We start from the raw sequence: 24,878 nt of genomic DNA on the forward strand, positions 1-24,878 counted from the left end.
CGCAGCGTCCTGGGATCATGACCTGAGCCAAAGGCAGCTGCTTAATTAACTGAGCCACCCAGGCATCCCAAAATACCACATTTTCTTTATCCATTCATCTGTCAATAGACACTTAGGTAGTTTCCGTATCTTGACTATTTTAAATAATACTGCCTTGACCATGGGGGTGTAGATCTTTTTGAGTAAGTGTTTCTTATTTCTTTCAGAAAAATACCCAGAGATGGAAGAGCTAGATCATGCAGTATTTCTATTTTTTTTTTAAGAAATGCCATACTGTTTAAATTGTTATTTATTGAATCCCCCCCCCAAAGATTTTATTTATTTGTTTGACAGAGAGAGAGCGAGAGAGGGGGAACACAAGTAGGGGGAGTGAGAGAGGGAGAAGCAGACTTCCTGCTGAGTAGGGTACCCTAGGCAGGGCTTGATCCCAGGACCCCGGGATCATGACCTGAGCCGAAGGCAGACACTTACTGACTGAGCCACCCAGGTGCCCTTCTTATTGAAACCTTTTAAGAGAAAACTCAACAAATCTTTTTGGGTGTCAAGGCAGCTATGTAGAAAGGGTCGACTCCACTTCTTATAATTATTCTCCACTCCCTTTCCTTCATTTGTGTGTACAATATCTTCTATATATTTAAATTGCCTTTAAGAGTGCCACAAACACAGAATTTATGATCTCAGGGAATAGTGATCAGTAGAGAAAAAGTGTTGCTCAAATAAGTTTATAATCTTATTCTTTAGCCTGACTTAATCAACATGCAGATACAGAACAGAATAGTACTAGGGGTAGAACTGTGTATCTTGAGATGTCTATTTTAAAATTTGGAAGATTAGTTTCTCAGGTTGACTGGCAGCCTTTGGTCCATATCCTAGGAGATACAGGCTTTTATTGTTGTTAATTACAGTGTTTCATATTGTTGGCTCCTGTCAGCTCCTCTGAGCCCGTTGTGGTCAGCTGTCCATTCCTTCTTTCCTTTCTTCCCTGGGAGAGATGGTTGTGAAATATTTTCCAGCTTACTGCTGCTTATACATTTTCCATTAATGTATTAAGGAGGGCATGTATCGCATGGAGCACTGGGTGTGGTGCATAAACAATGAATTCTGGAACACTGAAAAAAAAAACTGTAAAAGAAGAAAAGGAATAAAAATCAGAAAAGTTTCTCAAATTCGGTTCCTGCCAGGTCCCGGATGCTCCTAATACTATCATTATTACCTGCTTTACCATGGCTTCTGACTCCTGGGGAGTTCTTGTTTTTGCCAATCTCAGGAACCCAACAATTCTATTGTTCAGTGTTTCCATAGATTTTACACAGATTAAAGCAGTACAGACCTGGGTTGGAATCTCTTGGTGTGAGAACTTCAGCAAGTTATCCACTCCAGGTCCTAGTGTGTCGTCTGTGAAATGGATGTTGTGAGGGTTAAAAGGGCTTCTATATGGAAAGCCCACAGTCACCGGGCTTGGCATATGGTGGTCACCCTTCTCTGCCCTCCCCTAGAAACAACAGGGGAGCTTCTAAGACTGTCTTCCCTTGACTGTCTTCCATTTTTATATAGAGTTTAACTTTCTCCAGAATTTTCAGCAGATCTTGGGTGTGGGATAACACAAATATAATTTAAGTCCTTGGATATCACTTCATGTAACAGTATTTTTGATTCAAAGCACTTCATTGCATTTAGATATTATTGAAGATCTTAGTAGTTACAAAATATCCACTTTTGTTGGTAACTTGGAGAAAAGAAGCTGGGTCCTCTGTGCAACAGAAATAAGAGATACTGTGTTTCCTTTCATTGATCAAGGACTTTTCTGCTGAGAATTTGAAAATTAAAAATTTTTTTTAAAGATTTTATTTATTTATTTGGCGGAGATCACAAGCAGGCAGAGAGGCAGGCAGAGAGAGGGGAAGGGAAGCAGGCTCCCTGCTGAGCAGAGAGCCCGATGCGGGGCTCAACCCTAGGACCCTGGGATCATGACCTGAGCCGAAGGCAGAGGCTTTAACCCACTGAGCCACCCAGGCACCCCGAAAATTTAATGTTTTTAATGGAAAAAAATCTCATTTCAGTAAAAGACTTAGCTTCTTTAAGTGATCTATCATCTCTTTAGTAGGGTATCATTGTAACATTGCTTTGTAATATGGTTTAAAAAGGATTTACCTAGCCCAACTGAGAAGCAATTGCTGGTGTGTTTTAAATTGGGTTATATGAGTTAAAAATGGGAGGACCAACGAAAGATACTTCACTATTTGGATTTTTTTTTGTCGTTTGGTAGAGAAATAAAGAGTGAATAGCTATTATTCACTCATATAATTATCTATTTATTAGATAGATAATTAAAGAGTGAATATTTATCCTGAAAACTGCTGGGAATTTAAATATGTCATTCTCATTAATGAAACAAGATAGGATTTTGAAAATATACCTTTGGTGAAGTTAATTAAAACATCATTTAAAGAGTTAGTTCATTATTTATAAGAACAATTTAAACCTTTAATAAAATACATTCCCATACAGAGGACTCTGATTTAAATAAGTCTGGAAATGAAATTAGATTGCAGTTTTTATTGCTTGCTTATTAGGATTCTGAAATTCTCATCCTAAGAAGTTTAATGTTAAATGTATCTTTTTCACATTTAAGATATATACAATCAAAATGAAAAAGAGCTAATGATTTACAGTCTTATAATATTACTACAGCTACACTGGGCAATAATAGCCACTATCCAGTAAGATTTCATCTGAATTGAGATGTACTAGAAATGTAAGATTAAAATACATTGGATTTCAGAGACTTAGTATAAAATAATGTAAAATATCCCAATACTTTTCATATTGATTACCTCTTCAAATGATAACAGGTAATAACCTGTTCGAATGATTCCAGGTAAATTGAGCTGAATCAATTATATCATTAAAATCAGTGTAATATATTTCTTTTTTTAATGTGATAACCAAAATATTTAAGGTTACATATGTAGATCACATATGTATATTTCTACTAGTCAGAGCTGCTCTAGAGAATGTTTCTGAAATAGTTAAAACATCACAGATAGATGTTGCCCGAGAAATGCCACTTTAGGAGCAAATAAAAAATATGCCAAACATTGGGTTTATGAAGGAAAATTTCACATGCACAATTTGAGAAAAAAAAGAAGGCTGGAGAAAACCATCTATAGATAGGGAGTAGGAAATTGGTTAGAAAATTGACATCTACAAAATTAATTGAGCATTGAGAGAATTTCTTTAAAGCATCCTGCTCCTTTCTTGAAATATAGGTTTTATAAGTCCAACAAATTTTATCATATTCTAAGAAAATTCACATTTTCACTGACTTACCATTGAATACTGACTCTCATATGCATATTCAGTATCTGAAATACTCCTGGGACACAATGCTTATTACAGCTCATGGCATAAAGTAGATGTTCAATCAATATTTGATGAACGAATATGTGATTGACATAGGAGAAATGGGTAGGGATGTTTATCGGTTTTGTTCATTGATTATCTGAGGAGATTAAGATAGTGTGCCTGGACCATAGATTGCGCACAAAAATATTGGTGCATGGTGAAATAAATGAAGACAGACACCCACACACATATTAAATTATAAAGAAGACAAAGTACTCAGAAATTACCGCCAATGTATGTTCAACTACTTCTCACTATTCAAAGAGTACCAAATATTTTAAAACATCACTATATGGCTGCTTTAATTACACCTTTGCTTTAACTATGATCCTGTTTTGATATTATGTTATATTTTGAGTTATACATGAAGAAACTCCATTGAAACAGTTGGAATACGATGCAGAAATTAGTGCTTCAGAAGTTCTGAACTTGTGATTATCGGTTATGTTGTCTTCTCTGGCTTGCAACTATGATGAATTCATGATCTCAGGGTCCTGGGATTGAGCCCCATGTTGGGCTCCGTGATCTGTGGAGAGTCTGCTTCTTCCTCTCCTTCTCCCCCTCCTCCCCTTCCCCTTGCTCTGTGTGTGCTCTCCCTCTCTCCAACAAAGAAGTAAAATCTTAAAAAAAAAAAAAAATCAAGACTTGAGGATAAATCAAATCTTTAGTGAATATAGGTATAGTTATTGGATGCTTTAAGGTTTCTGTTGAAAGCATTGATACCACTTATTCAAGAAAGAGTAGAAAAAAATAGGTGCATTCCAATAATAAACTTGTAATTGTAGAAGTGTGGAAGTGTGAAATTTATATTTTAAACACGTTTAACATCAATTCTATTTATTTGGGGGTATATACAACACACATGTATTTCCCTTCATTAAACCAACAAACCTGGGAGTAATTTCTCCACTATGAATTTTCATAAATTCCAGATACACAGTATTTAAATAGGCTAATGGTGAAATGAAGGGGTAGAAATTAAATTCAAGGCCTATGAAGGGAATAGAGGAGGTGTAAAGGTGCTGTTTCTGCAGTTAATTGACCAGGAACTGTGTTGTTTGTAAAGGATTCACGGTTCAAATGGGCTTAAGCTTTTTGTGTTAGGATAAGCGATTTCCACCCATTTACTTCATCAGTCTGTCCCCCAGGACCGCTTTGCATCTCTCCTTGCTGCTCTGCTGCCCTCTTTTCCCTCCATTGTGTTCTCCAATGACATTGAACTTTTAGTTCCAACTCTTGTCTCTGGGTCTTTGCAAATGCTTTGGATGCCTTCCCTAAACCCCATCACTTTGTCTAATTCTGGCTCAAATAGCCTCTCTAGGGGGAGATCTGCCCATTGCTTGGTTCCCACTAAATCTTCTTGTTAGGAGCTCATGTAACTCCCTGCTTCCCTTTGAGGAGCATTATTACGCTGTTTCCAAAAAAGAGCAGAATCGTCTAGCTTTGCATGTATTTTGTAAATTATTGTTCTCATGGCTGTTTGTTTTTATGTGCTCCACAACCCCAAAGCCTTCCCTTCATTTCCAGAATTTAAGGATTTCCTTATTATTTCCACATTTTAAAACAGTATATGATTTTTTTCCCCCTGAAAACATGACAAAAATGGCTTTTCTCCCTAAACGACTAGAAAATCATTTACTTCCTGGTGTTTTCCTAAAATTCATAAATCTTGTCCCTGCTTAGGACATGCTATGAATTAATTGGTAGAACATCTATCTCTGAAGAGTTAAAGAATTGCCAGCCGTGATCAAGCCCACGCGCTCTCTCTGGCTCTTGATACGGTGTTGACAGCCAAGCAAAGAGCTTCTTCAATAAATCCACTCTCATATTCAAGTTTTTCCAGATGTGAGAAGTAATTAAGTCTTTGCATTTATTGAGGCCTTGTATGCTTTTCAAGAGGGAACTGGCAGCTGTGGTGAATTAAATCTGCTCCCGCGCATGTGTATGGGTGTGTGTGTGTTGTGTGTGTGAATGTACACATATACAAGCACACATGTGGCATTTGCCAATAGCCAAGCGAGATCAGACCTGAGGACAAAACAAAACAAAAAGCCAATTTCAACGAACACCAAAGATTTTTACAATTATGTTTCACAGCTGAGAGCCGAGCACTTTGTCCGGTGATAACTTTTCCCTTTCTACTTTTGCCTAATGTTGAAGGAAAGCAATGAGAATAATTAAATCGTTTGCATCCATTAAAGGATTATTTAAAATGGTGAAATCATGATTCTCGTGTAACATAAAATAAACACACTAAAAAGATTTTAACTCATTGGGGCGCCTGGGTGGCTCAGTGAGTTAAGCCTCTGCCTTCAGCTCAGGTCATGATCTCAGGGTCCTGGATTGAGTTCTACATCAGGCTGTCTGCTTCGCGGGGAGCCTGCTTCCCATCTCTCTGTGCCTGTCTCTCTGCCTACTTGTGATCTCTCTCTCTGTCAAATAAATAAAAATCTTTAAAAAAAAAAAGATTTTTAACTCATTAATGAATGAGGGCACCAATAAGACATTAAGATTGGTTCATAGGTGAATTTGAAGAACACGCGTGAATAAGTAATAAGGAATTGCTGAAATGAATTTAGAAATAAAGCAAAAGGCTCTATTGATAGGACCAGTAATCAATTGCTTTTCCCCAGGACACAATTAATTTGCATTTGTATGGATAAAGCATCATTAGCATTGTTATCAGTTTTTTTAACATTTTATGGTCCTGTGAAGCAGTTCAAAGACAGCAAAAGGCCAGTGCTCACTTCGGCAGCACATATACAAAGACAGCAAAAGGCCAAATTAGCCAGAGGTAATGCTAGATAACACAGGAGGGTTTTTTTTTTTTTTTTTTTTTTTTTGCCAGTTTCAAAGTCTTTCACAATTCTTCCTGACACATATCACACAAAATTCTAGGAAAGGGATACTTTCTGGGATAGCCAAGCTGTTTGATTGTGCCTGACCCTTTGATTCTGGTCACAAGGCTTACAGAGGCCACCCGGAACTTTGGCTTCTCTCAGTGGGAAGGCTTGTGAAAGCGACTGTATGAACTTCACTGTTGTTCATACTGAACTACTCTCTTAAGTAAGCAGAGAATTAAATCAAAGTCCTTCAGTTTGCGGGATGCTTATGTTAATGTAGACTCTGAATGAGAACGTCCCAGTCAGTACATCTGGAACATACTTTTGATTTTGGCATCCCAGCCACACCCGACCCGGAAATTTTGCCAAAAACAATTTGCAGTTTCTTGTTCTTCTCCTCCAACACCAGTTTAGATGCATGGCTCTCATTTGTGAATAGGATCTCTACAATCTCTACATGTGAAAACAGGAATATGAATTTTAAAAAACACATTCTATTAAATCGTATTTTAATGGCATAATTAGTAATGGTGACAGTTATTCAGGTTGCTTTGTATTCTTTTGATTTCTAATTAACAAACAGTAATGAAATGGCCATTCAAAAGGAGAAGGTGGGCTTAATGAATGTAAACTATAAAAATAGATTGGGCTAATATTAAGCAGAGCTCTCATCTTTTATAAAGAAGACAAATTGCCCAAGAGAGCTTACATTTCTGGTTTGAAGAAACAATTTCATCCCCTCATCTACTAGTAAAGTTCTCTTTTGGACAGTTGCCAAACCACGAGGAACTATGTGAGGCAAAAGTAAAATGACCAGGAGTTCAGCTGAGAACCAAGAACCTTTTGGGAGATAGTCATTAAAAGAAAAAAAAAAAAAAAAAGAAAGAGAGAAAGAAAGAAAAAGAAATGTAAAGAAACCAGGCAACTGAAAACAAGTTTATAAAAGACTGCCAAGACAGGCAAACAAGTCAAATGAGCTAATTCGTTTCTCACCGAACCATTCAGGGGGAATATTTTGCAGTAAGAAATGTAGAATTAATTTTAAAGTGGAAAATTTCAGTTTATCCCTGGAAGTTTTCCTCAACTCAGAATTGAATCTCCATCTATTTTAATTATTAGGGATTTTCATTTGCAAGGCTCTCATCACCATGTTGGCAACAAGCACATGTTCTATCATGATCAAGAAAAGGGGGAAAAGCGAAATAAGTATGAAACGTTGGTCACAATCTGGGCAATTCTTACTGCACGTGACCTTAAGAGCATTGCAGACAGGAGCTCTGCAGACAAGGGACCGCTGCAAACAGGGGAGCATTGCATATAGGGAAGCACTGCAGACAGGGGAGCATTGTAGACAGGGGAGCTCTGCATACTAGGGAGCATTGAAGACAGGGGAGCACTGCAGACAAGGGAGCATTGAAGACAGGGGAGCACTGCAGATAAGGGAACACTGCAGACAGGGAGCACTGCAGACAGGGGAGCATTGCAGACAGGAGCTCTGCAGACAAGAGACCGCTGCAGACAGGGGAGCATTGCGTATAGGGGAGCACTGCATACAGGGGAGCTCTGCAGACTAGGGAACACTAAAGACAGGGGAGCACTGCAGACAAGGGAGCACTACAGACAAGGGAGCACTGCAGACAGGGGAACACTACAGACAGGGGAACACTGCAGACAGTGGGGCACTGCAAACCGGTGCTGATGGCACATAGGAGTTTCCTTGGCCCTGGGCTCTGTCCCAATACTTGAATTACCCCTATGACTTGGCAGTTGCTATGGAAATATATTTGCTTACACAAAAACATCAAACTCTAAACTCTAAACTTCTGGGGGCACCTGGGTGGCTCATTTGGTTAAGCATCTGCCTTCAACTCAGATCCCAGAGTCCTGGAATCGAGCTCTGCATCAGGCTCCCCACTCAGTGGAAACTCTCCTTCTCCCTCTCTCTCTGCTGTGTGCACTCTCTCTCTCTTTCTCAAATAAATAGAATCTTAAAAAAAAAAAAACAAAACAAAAAAAAAAAAAAAACTTCTGTATTGTCATATGCAACCGAGCCCTTATCTTTAGGCTGTTAGGCTATAGGGGCTCTTCTGGCCTTTTCAAGTATGTTGATGTTGTAGAGTCTTACCCTTTGACCTGAGAAAACCCTTTCATTATCAGGTGCTTTTCCTGGAACTGTGTACCTTTGTTGGATAGTTGACAAATCTTGTGTTTGTAAGAAGCCTTGCTATTTTTAAAGTGCTTTGCTTTTAATAACTTCTGGCAATTGGGTTTTTTTCTTTAACTATGGAGAATTAGGGTGGAGAGGGTAGAGAATGTGCCCTAGAGGATATGGGGGAGATATAGCTGGAAGTAGCGGGTCTTGCCATAAATAATGTGATCCCCACATTGGTCTCATTCTGTATCAGAGCATGGGGTCCAGTACTAAAGTAAGAGGTAGACAATATACACAATAAGCAAAACACAATAAGCAAAAGTGATAGCAGTTATACAGCTATTCCCTTATGGGGGTGCTCCAGGGTGCAAATATATATATATTAAAACACAACATTTAACTTGGTTTAAAAAATAAAGAGGAAAATAGGGAATTTTGAAACATGATAGCTATCCACAAAGAACTTTCTTCTTATTCCCCAAGTTGCATCTGGGAGCTACTGACAAGAGAGATTTGCTGTGATAAAGTGCAAGGCTTAAAGTGTTTTAAAGAAAACTTTACATGACTTTTGTATCATACTTATAGGTGAGAGGGGAAAAAAAGATACATTCAATCAGAAGAAATATTGTATGTAGCTTGCCAGACAGGCCATTAAAGAGTTCATCCAGCAGGTCTTGAATGATGTTTTTATTTTATTTTTTTTTTCAAATTTCCTGCTTTATCTTAGCAGGAGTATGCTTTATTCACCATCACGTCCCCAGAACCAAGCACAGTGCCTGACATAGTAACACTTATTTGGATGAATGAACATAAAGCTCAGGTTTATTATTATTTATAGTTGTCTGTTTAAGTTTTGGTCCTGGTATTCCATTGAGTAACTTTGTGGATGAGACAAAAAATTAACTTCTCTTGGTCTTAATTTTGTCCTGTAAAAGAGAGGGCTTTTAGTAAAATTGATTTCTTAAGGATCCCTCTGGCTTTAAAATTCTGACTCGAAAATCCACAAATGGAAAATGTGTGTTTACGGTGCATATGGTGTTTGGTTTTGCTTTCAGAACTTCTGCGCATAATCTCAACAGATTATTTTCTTCCAGCAATACGTCAATAAGGACGTATTACATGATGGGAAATGAGAAAAAGCAGCCACTGAAGTCCACTGCAGGTAAATCCCCACGGGGATTAGATGTCACCGCGAGCCGCACGAGTCATCTCAACTAGCTCTGGTGAAATTTTCTCCCCATGCTTCTAGAGGTTTTCTAGAAAAGCTTATAGAAACTGTTCTTCCCCTTTTCCAAATAAAGAGAATGTAATAGATCTTCTGTAGAATATTAGAACAGTCTTTTGGCAGAAGGCTTGAGGGAAACCGAGTTCACACATTCTGCTCCCTTATGGAACAAATATAATGTGCGGAGAAATTCCCTGTAGAATTCTCTACATAGCTATGTTTAAAATAACATAGTTGTTATTTTAAAAGTGAAGGTTTCCAAATTCAGCACCCTGGGGGACTTCTTTTTGGCATTTTGCTAGTGAGCAGGATATGTGATGCCATTAAGTTAGCCTATACCAAAAATCATTTCCTGAAAAGACTATTCTAGAACACAACGTTTTTTTTTTGTTTTTGTTTTTGTTTTTTTCCAGAATAGGATAATACTTCCCTTACGTAGTACTTCACAGAAGAACACTAATTTTCTGGAGCATGGGGAATCATTAAAAAAAAAAATGATATGTAGGTAAGTAGGTAGATTAGATTAGATGAATAGGATTTCATATTTCAGAAATACTGGATTAATAAAACCTAACCAGTTTTCTTGATTGTGGGTCTTCTTGGAGCTTCCAACTTGTCATTATGCCATGTGGATCTCTAAGTGACGGGTAGAGATGAACATACAGGTTTTTCCAAACACATTTGCTTATGAAACCCCCTTCCCCCTCTAGAGTATTCTGTGGAACTTTGGCCTCATGGAAAAACAATCTGAAGAATAATCTATGCTTAATGACTGTTTAGAATATTTTTCTTGTCAGAATTTTTAGTTTAGGTAAGGCCAAAGCAATTAGATAAAACTAGATACGACATAAAGAGAAAATAGCATGATTCTTGGCTACTTAATGTATTTGGAATAAATTTATGTTTTATAATTAGTTTCATTATTCACTATGGGGTATTTTTTTATGTCCAACAAGTTAATTTACCCTGGGTTTGAATAACCAAACTGATAAATTATGAGTTTTTATTGCCTAAATTGACAATAAAGCTTTTTTTTGAGAAATATACTTTTAATTATGTAATCGATAACACATACTCCATTATAAATAGTGTTATAATTTATTTTTCCAAAATTTTCCAGGCGTGTAGTACACATTGAGGAATACATAAATAGTGAATATTTTATAATATAAAGACTAGTGAATTTATAAAAATTGACACAATGGGCAGAATGGAAGAGCATAGTTATTATTTTTTTGAAACAGTGATATTTCTAGAATTCTTAAATGATATATCAACCTATGTTAACTGCAACTTCTTGTATTTAATGATGTTTACAATTAAAATAATGCAATAGCAATATAAGAGTAATGATCATAATTAACTCAGAATAGATTCTTTAAGGTGGTTCAAAGGGTTTTTCATAATAAATTACTAGCCTTTAATCAGCTAATTAAAGTTAGTATCTTTTAGAATGTGAGAAGTATGTTTTTGTGTCATAAAAAATTTAATCTAGATTAACAAGACAAGTTTGAATGATACAGATTCACTATACCAAATCTGAGATATGTCTGATGTTCCAGCAAAAGCTTTATTTAGAGGGAGCTGGGAAATCTTTGAGATAACAGGCTTTGGACGTGTTATCTTGAGTGTTACATTGTGGAGTTGTTTTCCCACAATCTTTAAGTCTTTTTCAAACTATTTTGTGAATGAATTAAATTAGTGAAATATAAATAAATGGTCTCTTTTGGATTGCTTACCCAGATTAGAGAATGTTGACTTTAAAAGGTCACAAAATTGAATTTTGCCTGTTGGACCGGTATTTCCACTTGGGAGGCTAGTCCTGGCTGACCTCCACAATTCCATCCATCCACTCACACGCAGTCATGATAAGAGCGTGAAGTGTGAGCTAAATAGGGATGAGGCCTGGGCAAGGTCATTTCTGCCAGAACACCAGAGACTCCAAGAGCTCAAGGGTGCTATAGTACAGAGAAAGGGGGTGTCCTCATGAATTAAAAAAAAAAAAAGAAAAGAAAAAAGAAAGAGAGAAAAGAAGAAAAAAAAAAACCCCTCTATACACAGAGTAAAAATGAGGGTCCTTGTATTTGAGGATGTAAAAGATGAAGCAGAAGAGGGAAAAACAGAGGAAGAGGAAGATGAAGACGACATGGTAAGTGGGAACACACCAGCTAAAGAAGGCTACTTGTTCCTCTAAGCCGATCATTAGAAAAAATGTTTCCTTCCTTTGTTTTTCTGCATAGGTGTTCTTCAAGCCTGTTATTGAAGACCTAAGGATGGAATTGGCCAAAAAATGCACCAAGCTCATTAGTGATGTAAGTGACTTCAGTGATTTTTTTTTTTAATTTTTCATTATGTGTGTGTGGCACTATTATGCCATCAGATCATCGAGTTGGGGAGAAAACCCTACAATCATTGTTAAAACACAATTATTTTCCAGATCATGGAACTAAGTCCTGAAATTTCCATTGATTTCCTCAAGGTGACCTATACAGAGAGTATCTGTAGGAACAGGTCCCTGTATTCTCAGTCCAGAGCGGTGTCCCTTATGAATTTCATTGTCACTCGGGCATGAAATCATAAAGCATTGAAATTTCAGAGCATGTTCCATGTGTGAACTGCAAAGCCTTTTAGACTTTGAATGGGGGTGGAATTTGTGTCAGGAGGATCTCTGTCTAAACGGATGGTTTTTTAAAAAACAGTTCGGGGATTTTTTGAGGACTCCGATGAATGCAGTAGTTCTTGAAACCAGGGGAAAAAAATACATATTTACATAAAATGCATTTACAGTTTGGGGTTCTCGAGTTACTGAACTGCATGGTAAGAACCCTGTGTGCGGGGAGAGATGACCCATGAAAAGCGAGCGTCATACTAGCCATTTCTGTTGTAGTTAATGAGCAAAGTGATCAGAATATTTTGCACATGTTTGTTTTGTTTCCTTTCTTTTTTTAAAAAAACATTATTTATTTATTTGACAGAGAGAGATCACAGGTAGGCAGAGAGAGAGGAGGAAGCAGGCTCCCTGCTGAGCAGAAAGCCCGATGCAGGACTCCATCCCAGGACCCTGGGATCATGACTGGAGCTGAAGGCAGAGGCTCTAACCCACTGAGCCACCCAGGCGCCCCAACACATGTTTGTTTTCAAAAGAGTTCAATCTGGGGAAGTGGGGTAGTACGTTGGCATGTTCACTGAAGTCAACCTGCCTGCATCAATTTAACAGTAAGGTTGGGGCAGGTTATGTAACAGGACTGGGCTCACTTCCTCAAGGGCAACATCTATTCCATTTTCTAGAAGTAATGGTAATACGTCTGGAATGTTTAGTGAACTCTCCGGAACACGGTGAGCACTCAAGGGATGCTGGCAGTTATTAACTGCTACATCGGAAAATTACTTTTGTATCCATCCAGTCACATTTTATATATGACTGTCTCCTTGTGGGCTTGTCGGAAAGAGCCAGAGGATGGTGGGAATCCTACTCTTTCCATATATTTGACATGTAATGTAATAGAATTTTAAATGAAGTATTTCTTTGTGCTCTTACCTGGGAGTACTAAGCTACTGCATGAGAAAGTTCTTTGTAAACTCTTTTTTTTTTTTTTTAAGATTTTATTTATTTATTTGACAGAGAGAGACACAGCAAGAGAGGGAACACAAGCAGAGGGAGTAGGAGAGGGAGAAGCAGGCCTCCTGCCAAGCAGGGAGCCCGATGCGGGACGTGATCCCAGAACCCTGGGATCATGGTCTGAGCCAAAGGCAGATGCTTAACGACTGAGCCACCCAGGCTCCCCCTTTGTAAACTCTTAATAGTAATGGTATGATGACCACCACAAGACATCAGCCAAGTTAAGATTTCTCAAGGACTCTGTGCCAGGCTTTGCAGCTTCTGAGGTGGACTCCATTGTTTCTCTCATTTTAGAGGTGAAGAAACAAAGGCTCAGAGAGGTTAAGTATCTTGCCAGGGTCACACAGTTGAGCAGTGGGGAAAAGGATTGAGCACAAAGCCTTCTCAGCCTCAGCCATTCTGTTGTGTTTGCTCTTAACCGTAGATTTCCCTGCACAGGTTACCTTTACTGTTATTGATTACACTAATATTGGTAATGGGAATGCAAACATTTAAAACTTGAAGTTTCCTAACTCCGGAAATAATATCTCTTCCAGGTGTTATGTTTTTTATTAAATGGTAATTGGGGATGAGCTAAGTATATTATATAAACCATTGGAACTCAAGGGGCAACTTCAGTGAGTAGGTGATTTTGTTGGAGTTGTTTCGGATAAGATCATTTTTCAGTGACTGCAGAACCAGCCTCGTGGCGAGGGGCGTGGCCTTTACTATTTAGCAAAAGCCAAAGCCATGTTATTCCTCTCTGAGGTAGAAGAAATCTAATAGGTGGGAGTGATTTCTGTTTATTACAGATTTATGCTGTACGGCAGAATGTCTGTACGACTTGAATATTTAGCTCACAGCCTGTGGCCTGATATACATCTGTGTACATGTTCACCTTCTGATTCAAAATAGAATTTCATACTTTTAAAAATACTGTTCTTTTTTTTTTAATTTTTGGAATTTGTGTATTTACCTGCAAAGAGTTGGAGCAAGTACTACTTTTGTCTCTAAAACAAAACTAAAGAGAGGAATTTGTGCCATCGTTTTACAAACAAATTTTAATTTATATGTTCTGGAAGAACTTTATGTATTGGACCCAAAAGAATTTCTAGTTTTTCGAAATTTGGTGGAAAAGGTATTTATTAAGTACTAACTTAATAAATAAGCAGTGGATAACTGCTTTATCCACAGTCCACGTCATCCGTGTCCTATATGGAGCCAATGAACTTACATGGGAGGGTCTCATGTCTATTATGTTGCCTGCATCACTAGGTCATTGTCTAAATGTGTGCTTGAGTTGCGTCAATCATGGAGCAAAAACAGACAGAAGTGGACGAATGCTTGGGGCAGTTAGATGGGAGCCCCGGTGGAGGCCCTCTCCTGCTTCTGATGGTGCCCTCGGTTAGTGTCCACATTTCATTTAGCACACGGGGCTTTTCCCAGGGTCTCAAACTTAAAGACAGACCTTCAGGTCCTTTTGTGTGTTTTCTGATCCCTTGTATTCCAGAGGGACACCTGTGTGTTTACTGGAGCCTTTTTCTCTGTTTGGAGGCAATCTGTTTGTAGCCCTTGTCACCCGGTGAAGCTGGTGTCTTATTTTTCCGGTCTGCACGGGTCTTCATTTTGAAGCCGTGAGAAGCGGCCTCACGTTCTGTTCACCGGATCACACAGCTAGGGAGCCACACACCTGGGATCTGAAATGAGGTCCTCATGACCCCCAGATCCCCAGACCCTCCAACCCCCCGACCCCCCAACCCCCCGACCCCCCGACCCCCAGACCCCCAGACGTGGCCATCGTTGCGTCATCCCTCTCCTGCTTTGTGCTGGGCTCTCCTCATAGAGTACTGTGTTCTGTGGCATAAATGTTACAGAGGACTGGTCTAGAGATAAGCCCAGGAACTCACAGTTTTCCCTAGAAAGAGATGGATGTTTTTCAGGTCAGGTGGCTTCACTTTGGGGGATCAGTGTGAGGCATTTTTCTGGTTTTTTTTTTTTTTTTTTTTTTTCCTTTACCTGGTTTCCCTTTGGTATAACTCACTTCCCCAAATTACCTGGTCCTTTGAAGCCACCTCTTTTACTTTTCTGTTAACCACATAATGCTTTTTATTTTCCCAGATACTCTCTCTCTCTCTCTCTTTCTGGACCTATTGGCTACCTACTGAATTTCTTGAGTAAGTCAAACCTATGAACTATATAGAGACATCGGAGTCCGGAATCTAGTAGCTTTTTGTCAGGTGGCCATAGGACGTATTAGGTTAAGGGGGATATTTTTGTATGTTTCTTGTAAATTAGGCGTCCAGGGTTTCTGCGGAGCGAGTTTGGCCCCATCTGCCTAAAGCCTGTGATGCAGTGTTTTGGTTCAACCCTTTAGAGGGTGTTCACTCGTGTGGCAGCAGAAAGACATTTTCCAGGCAAATGAACATTGTTTGTTGTGGGTAAATGCTCCCAGGGCTAAAGGCATTGGGATTCTGTGGCTATTCCCCCAGAGAGAGCTCTGATTGCGTTAAGAGAATGACATGGCATTCTTGGGATGGTATCCCATGGCATTCTTAATGCGATGGCTGCCTTGGCTCTCTGAGTGTTCCCCGCCCTGTTACCGGGTAGTGACGGCGCTGTGGTTCTTTCTTCCAGGGTCGGATGCATTGAACCAACATGGCTCCACTTGAGAGAAGACTTTCTTGATACTTTTGGTTAAGAGTGCCTGTAAAAAGAGGGGTGCCTGTGTGGCTCATTCAGTTAAATATCTGACTTTGGCTCATGTCATGATCTCAGGGTCCTGGAATTAAGCCCCGTGTTGGGCTCCCTGCTCAGTGGGTCATATGCTTGTCTCCCTTCCCTCTGCCCTTTTCCCTGATCAAGTCTTTCTCTCTCTTTCTTTCTCTCTCTCTCTTTCAAATAAATAAATAAAATCTTTTTTTTTTTTTTTTTTTTTTTTTAAAGGAGTGCCTGTTAAAGGAAATACTCTACATCTGTATTCCAAGTTCAGCCATTACTTGGGGTCACACCAAGTGAAAGAAAGCCTGGGCTAAGAAGAGAAAGCCTCACTGAACTGACTTACCTCTAATTGTAGTTGAGACATGGTGGGATTAATGGGTGCGGTCAGAGCAGAAGGTCAAGATTTGGGGTATCTTACTGACTAGTAAGTCATCAACCTTGCCCACTTCCCCCCGCCCCATTAGAAAGTAGCTTGGATAGTATCTGAGTTGTGAGGGCAGATGGCAATAGGTGACAGAAAGACCCTAGCACAGAGGCTTACCATATAGGTGGGATTTCTTGTTTTCACATAATAGAGTGTGGAGGTAAGGGGTCCAGTCTTGGTATGGTGGATGTTCTTGGGCTCCCAGGTTCCTTTCCTTCTGCTCTGTCATCCTGGGTATGGTGACTTACTGCCTTGTGGTGACCCCATGCCTGCTGCATCCCTGTGACTGGGGAACGGAGGAGGTGGAAGAGCAAAGGTGTCAAAGGGCCGTGCCAGCAAGGTTTTTTCCCTTTGCACCAGCAATACCAGGAACACCCCTGGGAAGACTTCTACAAATGTCCTGTGGTCAGCGCTGGGCACCAGGGGAGACCAGTCACTGGCCAAAGGGAAGGAGCAAACCATGCCTGACTTGGAGCAACTCATCCTCTAGGGCTGGGGCAGGGGTCTGGCTACGCTCATAAATACGTTCGAGTTCTGTTATTTGGAAAGAAGGAGGTCACATAGGCAGTCTATGCAGTGGACAGGGCCATGGCTGTGTTAGGAAGTGGCCATCTCTTTAGTGATTTTATTACACCTAGGATGTTGTGTCCCTCATCGGTGTAGTTCCCGCCCGTCTGTTTTTTCTATTATCCTGGTAGAAGAAAGCTAACACTATGTGACGTTCTTTATATAAAAATGTAAGATCATTTGCTTATCCTCAGTCATGTTGTAAAATTCATTAGAAATACAATAGGAGGGGTGTCTTGGGGCCTCAGTCATTAGGCATCTGCCTCCAGCTCAGGTCATGATCTCAGGGTCCTGAGATGGAGTCCTGCATCGGGCTCCCTGCTCCTCAGAAAGCCTGCTTCTCCCTCTGCCCCTCCCCCTGCTTGTGTTCTCTCTCTTGCTGTCTCTCACTCTGTCAGATAAATAAATAAAATCTTTAAAAAAAAAAAAAAGAAAGAAAGAAATACAACAGGAGTTACAATAGGCAAATAATATGTGTCTCTGTGTGTGTGTGTGTGTGTGTGTGTACCTTTTGGACAAAGACCAGAGAAAGGACGGGAGACCCCACTTAAGACTGTACTATTTGCCAGCACAGTGAAGGAAGTAAATACGTCACCCTTATCCTGTGCTCTCGTCCTGAACATTCTGCTCAGGTCAGAGCTTATCAGAGGCCGGTGGCCATTGCACATACTGCTGCAGTCAAGAATGTGACTGTGAGGGGAAGAAGATAGTGGTGAAAGATAAAAATAATGAGCCAAACTTAAGCCTAATGATAGGTTATTTTCTCTCACACTTAATTATATAACGGGGATACTTTTTTTTTCTCCTTATGATCAAAATAGCCTACTATTTATCATACTGCCATTAACGGTTTAATTACTAGTGACTGAGGAGGGTGATTTGCAGAGCCCTAAAATTATGGCTAATCTCTGAGAAGAAAAAAAAAAGTAATTTAGTGCTCAGATAAGATAAATATGTTCCAATGTTGATTTCATGAATAAAGCAAATGTTTAATGTGGTAGGCGTCTAATACCTAAGAGTCACAGCAGTGAGAAACGGTATTTTGCAGTAACTTTGCTTCGAGGTTCCTGTCTGGTCATACCTCAGGTCGAATGATGCCCCTCAAGTCTGATTTACCTGTGGTAAAATCTCTGTGTAATGTTAGTGTTGCAACGGCGTGTTAGTCATGTCCTTTAAGAGCCAGGTACATAGTCAACTAAACTTCACTTTTAGGTTGTAATTAGGGAGACCATATAATTTATCATCTGACCTGGAAGCTTTTTTTTCAGCGTAAGTATTTACAGTGTTGGGTAGATAAACATGACTTTATTACAGGGTGATATAATTTTTAGCAAATTACCTTCATCCTCTCAACTAGTCATAAATTTTGCCTCACCAGTTTTCAGATTGGATGGCAATTAGCGTGAGAATGGGATGATATTTTCGGGCCTTGTCCATAGTTTCCTGACTTCAGCTCATGTGTTCCTACAGGGTCTCCCGCCAGAGTAACTATTCTGGCTTCTCCTCAAGGGGAAAGGAGTGACTCCTTTTACTACTGACTTTGAGAGAAGGAATGAGCATGCTCAGCTCAGCCTCTCTGGGCTTTCTCTTGTGCATCTGTTTACCCATAGCGTTCTGGAATGATCTCCTCCACCATGTGGCAAACTTTCAGAGCAGGTTCTGCTCTTGTTGGGGGAGGGAAGGCAGATAAGGAGGCCTGTAGATGCTCCTAAATTGGGTAAGTTTGATTTGAGCAGAGTTAGTTCAGATAAAGGAAGCTCATTGTGGCCACTGTTCGAGCTCCTTCCTCTAATCATGCATGCATAGGTAATGATGCTAACAGTAATTTCAGTTGTTTGATCTTTGCCTCTGCTTCTTAATTGGTTCCATCTGTCCCGACGACTACTTATCTTAAACCTAGAGGTAGGCAGCTATGTTTTTGTTTGATTGTAGGCTTAACTGTTCAACCAATGGCTTGAAAGTAACAATAAACTAGGATACTTGTCAAATGAAATGAGAGTGTTGAATAATTACGTTCAGCTAGCTGGGCAGACAGGACCCATAGTCCATGTGCGCCCGCCCCTGTGATCCTTGATGTTAACAGGACTTTTGCTTATCTAAAGACCAGGCTTCCCCCCCACCCCGCCCCATGTCTCATCACCTTTGCAGCTCTGTGCTAGATGTCCCTTTTCTTGATTTGGCTGGTTTTAAAGATCATTCCTCATTTGAGTATTTCCTTCAGAAAACAGACTTCCTCAAGTAATTCTTCTCTTCAAAAAGGGGGCATTAAAATGGTTTTTCTTCTTTCTCATCATCCATAAATTGTTCTCTCTTTTAGATTCATTATAAAGAAGAATATAAAAAGTCCAAGGACAAGTGTACATCTGTGACTGACACTCCCATGCTAAACCATGTAAAAAACATTGGTGCTTTTATTTCTGAGGTAAGGCATCAAAACATGCGAAATGGTTTGCATTTTCATTTTTTATGTAGATAAAAGTCTGCGCATTAAAATTAGAGAATAATATTTTTGAGAGTGCTACTGAGTGTTGGTAATCACTGCATAATTATGTAATCCTAAGCACAATGTCAATTAACTCTCTGGTTGATCTATTTCATTATATATGTCTATATTTCGACTCTGATCCTTTCATATTTATATAGAATTACTCTTGAAAAGAGATATTTTCTTAGATAAGTAGAAAGTACTAGAAAAATAGTTTTAGAAATGCCATTATTTTATTTCCTTATGGGTATATTAGATAAAAATTGTTGAATATCATGTAGGAAATAAGTAAAATTTAGCAGCTGATTCTCTGAAACATGGTATCTTTAGTAAGTAATTTTAGATCAATTTAACCTATTTTTGAGTAGGATCAGTTCAACAGAGACACTTACTATGAAACAGAGAAAAGCACTACTTTCATTTTCCAGCTGAAAAAGCATAGTCTGTATCTGAGAGCATTTCAAATTGCAGATTATGCTACATTAATAAGCACCATGTTAACAGTGATTTGAATCTGGGAGGAGACATTTCTGTTGTCTGTGACTAGATCACTTAGGAGAGATACATTTGAAAAGAGGATGAATAAAACTGTATTGTAAATGACTGACCTCTAGTGTCTCATAAGTTATGTTGGAAACAGATCAACACGATACTCTCAGGATTACTTCTGGGGACGTGAAAACATTTTGAGGAAAACTGGCAAATTATCTCTTCTTGAGTACCCACATCCAAAGAGTTGTGAGAACTCAAGGTTTACATAGGGTCTACACTCAATAAATCCAGGCTCACATCTGGCTCTGACTGGGGGTAATATCAGAATGTGGGAAACCATGGTTTGGTTGGTTTGCATTAGCTGTTACTTCTCCTGTGCAAAGATTCACACGATGTTTATCATTCCTAATTGACTCATTGACTCTTTTTCCTGAAGGTGTTAACTATAGAGCAAAAAAAAAAAAAAAAAAAAAAAAAAAAGTAGGCAATCTCTTGTGGTTCTTTGATCCTAATCTCTCCAAGAGAAATGGTGAAGGGGCATTTCTATTTATTAGTACTGAATTTGGGGGATCACTTCGAGAAGTGCAAATTGGAGATGGGAATACACAGAAGCAACAAAAAAGGGTTCTCACTTCCCACCACAGTTGTGGAAGAAGGAGGTTAAAAAGATTTGAAGATTTGAAGGAACGCTGTCCGTTACATTCACGCTCTAGACACTACATTCTACCAATCTGTATTTTCTGGAACAATGCTAGTGTCTCTTCTTTCTTGGGTGTTTCTTTGCTGGTCAAACATCAATATATACAGATGGATTTACTTTTAGAAACATATATAGGTTAAATTAGAAAAGTCATCATTATTTTCTTGAGTGGCTCCTTTTAAAGATTTTTCTGTGATAAATTAGATTTACCTCTCTCTAGAATATGTTCTTCAGTCTAGTATCTAAGGTTTAAATGGTCTTCAGATTTTTAAAATAATTCTGTTTCTGAAGCAAGTTTCCTTTTATTTTCTTTCAATATTAACAGTAAAAAAAAAAGTAATGCTTATTAATTTTTTTCCTTTTTCCCCGCCTCTAGGCAAAATACAAAGGCACCATTAAGGCGAACCTCTCCAATTCTCTTTATAAGCAGATGCCAGCCACAATCGATAGTGTCTTTGCAAGAGAAGTTACGCATCTTCAGAGTGAGGTGTGGTTTTCCTAAATTGTTATATAATCATATATATATAAATTTAACCACTTAATAATTAGCACCTTAAAATATATTAATATTTAAAAATATATTTAAACATAGTTAGCAAAGTAGTAGAAAGTACTGGAAAAATAGTTTTTATCTTGGGTATCGCATATTGGATGAAAACTGCAAGCAGGGGACTCATGTGTTGTCGGTAGTCATTGCCATGTCACAGAAATTGAAATGGATGGACAAATTCGTTAGTCACGTGATGCTGTTTTTCCTAATCCCATTCACAACTATCAATAGAACAAATTTCAATCTTGTGAGGACAGCTTACTTAGATTAAAAATGGACAGCAAATATTAAAGCTGTCTCTCATTTAGCATGTGATCTCTAAGTGGAGGACATTCCAGTAGCTTCTTCAAAGTCCCATTAAGAGTTAATGGTTCAATTCAGGATCCACAGGGCTGTGCTTCCTCAGTTAGGCGAGAGGTTCCTGAATTTCTTTTTCTGTGGGTTGTGGATTTCATCTGGATTATCTCAGGTGCATGTGGTCGCTCTAGTGATTTCAAGTTGCAGATGAACTTAAGAATTGTCATCCTGTAAGCTCATTTGGAATTCAGAATAATTTTCCCCTTATGTACATTAGACATAAGGAACACATAGTACATTTAATTTCTTGTATTTCTTCAAACAGAATTTCAAAATAGAATATTTCACCTCTTTCTCGGTCATCTTACCCGCTTTGTGTTCTCCATAATACAGTTGTTTTGTTTTGTTTTAAACTCTGCGAATCTGCTACATGGCTCCCCTAAGTGGTATGACAGCAGGGACTTACCGTGTCTTGTTCTCTACTCTACCCTTGGGCTTAGCATCAGTCCTTGGCACACAGGGAGATAGTTAATAAATACTGGTAAAATTGATTTTGTTGAATTTGTTGATTCTCTTTTTTAGGAAATATTTCCTTTTATGTAGTTTATATTCTTCATGCTACATTTTAGGTTAAAATAATAATGGACACATAGAAATGCTTACTATGTATCAGGTGCTGCTCTCTCTATTCCACATATATGTGTATCATTTAATCCCTATAAGTACTCCATGAGATAGCCCCATTTCAGAAACTGAAAGCACAGAGGAGTTAAGTAACTTGCCTGAGATCACACAGCCAATAAATGGCAGAGCCAGCGCGTGAACATGGATAGTCGGGCTTCAGAGTCTAGGGTCTTAAACACACACTGTATCAGCTAGTTCTTATATTTCCACCACTCCTTTTCTTATTAAACAAGTTGAACTCTTCCTTCAGAATCTTTTTAGTTTTAAGTAGAAGATGCCTAGGTAATTTTAAAATAGTCTGAAAATAAAGTACTCTCGAAAAAGACTGAGCGTTGTTATCTTTTGCAGAACATCTTTAAGTACTTTATTATTACCAATTTAAATGTCCTCTGTGTACACAGCTTGGCAGTAAGCTGATCTCAGCTGTATAACAGGAGGCTAAAAACATATGATACCAGCGTTTTGCATGGCTGACCATGACTAATAGGTCCCCCCTTTTTTTCCTCACAACATCTGGTCACCTAGCCACTTGCTGATAATCTTTGGACCACTTTGTAAAGCAAATAAGTACAACCCAACACTCTGTATGTGACAAACAACAGTTACGTAAAAAAGAAAGAATTGTCTCTTCTTATTTTTATACCTGGGAAGGTAACCTTGTGAGATATTTACATCCTCATTGCTGTGTAAGTGCAAAATTCTCTTCACCTTTTCATGGCAGAAAGGGAACTATAGTACATGAGCACGTGCAGTGTAGGACTGAACGGGGAAGATAATCCACAGTGTGTATTGTGGAATCTATCTTTTTTCTGTTAGCCTGTGTTATGCTCTAGTGGGGTATGCCCCCTGCAAAATACAGGTGTGTGCTCCCAACACTGCCCACCGTTGTAATTAGTCATCGGACTTGTTAGTAAGGCAACACCTGGATTCCGAATAAAGTATCTATTTCAATGGAATCATGTAATAAAATTTCGATGTAATGTAATAAAATTTCTTGAGGTTTGTGTAAATCAATTTTATCGTGGCTAAAATTGCAATTCTCAGAGCTTACCTGGTAATAAGACTGGCAAGAAAGTAAAACTATTCGACTGTGTCTGAGAAAATGAAACAGCTAACCTTTTGCTGTGTCCAAATCATATCCGATTTGTGGTAATCTAAATTAGAGTGGTTAGACACATTCTGGAATCTCAGGTGTTCTGGATTCTAATGAAAAAGTCTCCCAGACCAAGGACACTGGATCAAAAGGTTGTGTTAAAACAAATTTGCAAACATTCTCAGAAACTTAATCCAAACTAGAATGATACTGTGAGGTGAGCTATATTAATGCTCCTTATAGAAAATGACTGAGGAGAAGTCATTTTAAAAAAGAAAGAGATGTGGAAACTTTAGGAAGCCATTTTAGGAGATATCCCCCATGAAAAATCTTATAAACAAAGATCACAAAGAAAATTTCTGGACATGGACGTGCCATGCCATTAAATGGTGAGATCTTCTCCCCAGGGCTATTTCAGGCAGGGGCTAAATTATCTCTTATCACAGAAGCAATACAGGGTATTACTCAGGCATCTGGACTCAGGAGATGTTTGACCGCCTACGTTTTTATCTGTGGTGGCTCCGGGGCCCGGCCTCAGGAGCTCCAGGTGTGTCGGTGCTTGGGGACTGGCAGTGCACTTACTGACACAGTAGTTGTAAAATATCCTGAAGTTAGAAATGTATAGAGGTCTTATGTATATATATGATATAAAAATATACCGTGCTATTAAGTATACAAGATAAATGTACATACTACTATACTACTGAAACATATTTATATGTAAATCCGTAAGATTATTTTAAGTGTCCTCCACTAGTTAGGTATCCAGTAGCAAGGCGACCTTGATTCTCAAGGTATGAAGACAACAGTGTTAATCTAGGGAACTGCTACACAATAATGACAAATCCTAAGAAATCAAATTTATCAGAAAATGTATTAGCTTGACATAATTTTCCATTAGCTATTTTAAGGATGAAAATTAATATGATAAATTAAAGTTCAGCTGCCTCCAATTTGATGTAATCTTAATTCTAAAGTGGTGCTGCGTTGCAGCTATAAATGAAATGACTTTTAATGCTGCGAGTAGAAAATTACATAGCCTTTTAAAGAAAGAGTGCTTTTTAAAATTGTGCTTGATGACTCACCATTTCTATGATAACCCACCAAATGATCGGCTGTGTTGGTTATGTTTATAAAGTCACAAGTCATACAGTCTAAACCAGACACCCAGCAAAAAGGAGCTAGGTACACGCTATCTCCTTTATATTTAAGAAGAAGGAATAAATCTGATAAAGGTTTCTTCTTGGCTTAATAGACCTGGTCACCCATTAAACTCCTCCTCCATTCCCCCCAAATTATAATATAGAATGTAATGGAACTGACATAATGTTTTTGCCAACTTAAATGGAGGTCCTTCATGAATTTCTTGTTTGACATAACTAATTGGTGAAAATGTAAAGATATGTTCCTGAGAATTAGATATCCTGATGGATTAAATCAATGGACAGAGTCTAACAAGATGAATGATCCCTGGAAAAACATGGGGGTCCTGCGTGTGAGTCCCTATATTCAACTAGATATGCAGGATTGGATGTGAGGACGGAGTAGGGCAGAACTGAATAAGGCTTAAGGAATCTAGGTGACAGAAATCTCAACGTAGCTATCAGAAGGAAAACACTGTGATCTATGGATACATGAATAGTAG

At 38.7% G+C, this 24,878-nt stretch overlaps 1 protein-coding gene and 1 long non-coding RNA gene across 12 annotated transcripts in view; both read left to right on the plus strand.

Moving 5' to 3' along the window:
* The window catches only part of LOC131838191 (uncharacterized), a 61,793-nt gene extending 52,297 nt beyond the window's left edge, over positions 1-9,496 (plus strand). The window contains exon 4 of the long non-coding RNA XR_009356518.1: positions 9,456-9,496. This is a non-coding gene — a long non-coding RNA (uncharacterized LOC131838191). The remainder of the gene's footprint in view (positions 1-9,455) is intronic.
* The window catches only part of NEBL (nebulette), a 358,626-nt gene that overhangs the window by 234,959 nt on the left and 98,789 nt on the right, over positions 1-24,878 (plus strand). For 3 of the 11 annotated variants that reach the window (XM_059183980.1, XM_059183983.1, XM_059183981.1), the window contains exons 1-4: positions 9,571-11,774; positions 11,866-11,937; positions 19,250-19,354; positions 20,986-21,096. The exons of 2 other annotated variants lie outside the window; for them this stretch is intronic. In XM_059183980.1, coding sequence (XP_059039963.1) covers positions 11,694-11,774; positions 11,866-11,937; positions 19,250-19,354; positions 20,986-21,096 — 369 coding nt within the window. In that variant the 5' untranslated portion in view covers positions 9,571-11,693. Of the gene's footprint in view, positions 1-9,566; positions 11,775-11,865; positions 11,938-19,249; positions 19,355-20,985; positions 21,097-24,878 lie in introns of those variants that run through there. 6 more of the 11 variants (XM_059183984.1, XM_059183986.1, XR_009356517.1 and 3 more) reach the window with 5 other exon arrangements.

This window comes from Mustela lutreola, chromosome 8, assembly GCF_030435805.1.
Source record: "Mustela lutreola isolate mMusLut2 chromosome 8, mMusLut2.pri, whole genome shotgun sequence".
In the NCBI taxonomy this organism is placed as follows: domain Eukaryota; kingdom Metazoa; phylum Chordata; class Mammalia; order Carnivora; family Mustelidae; genus Mustela; species Mustela lutreola.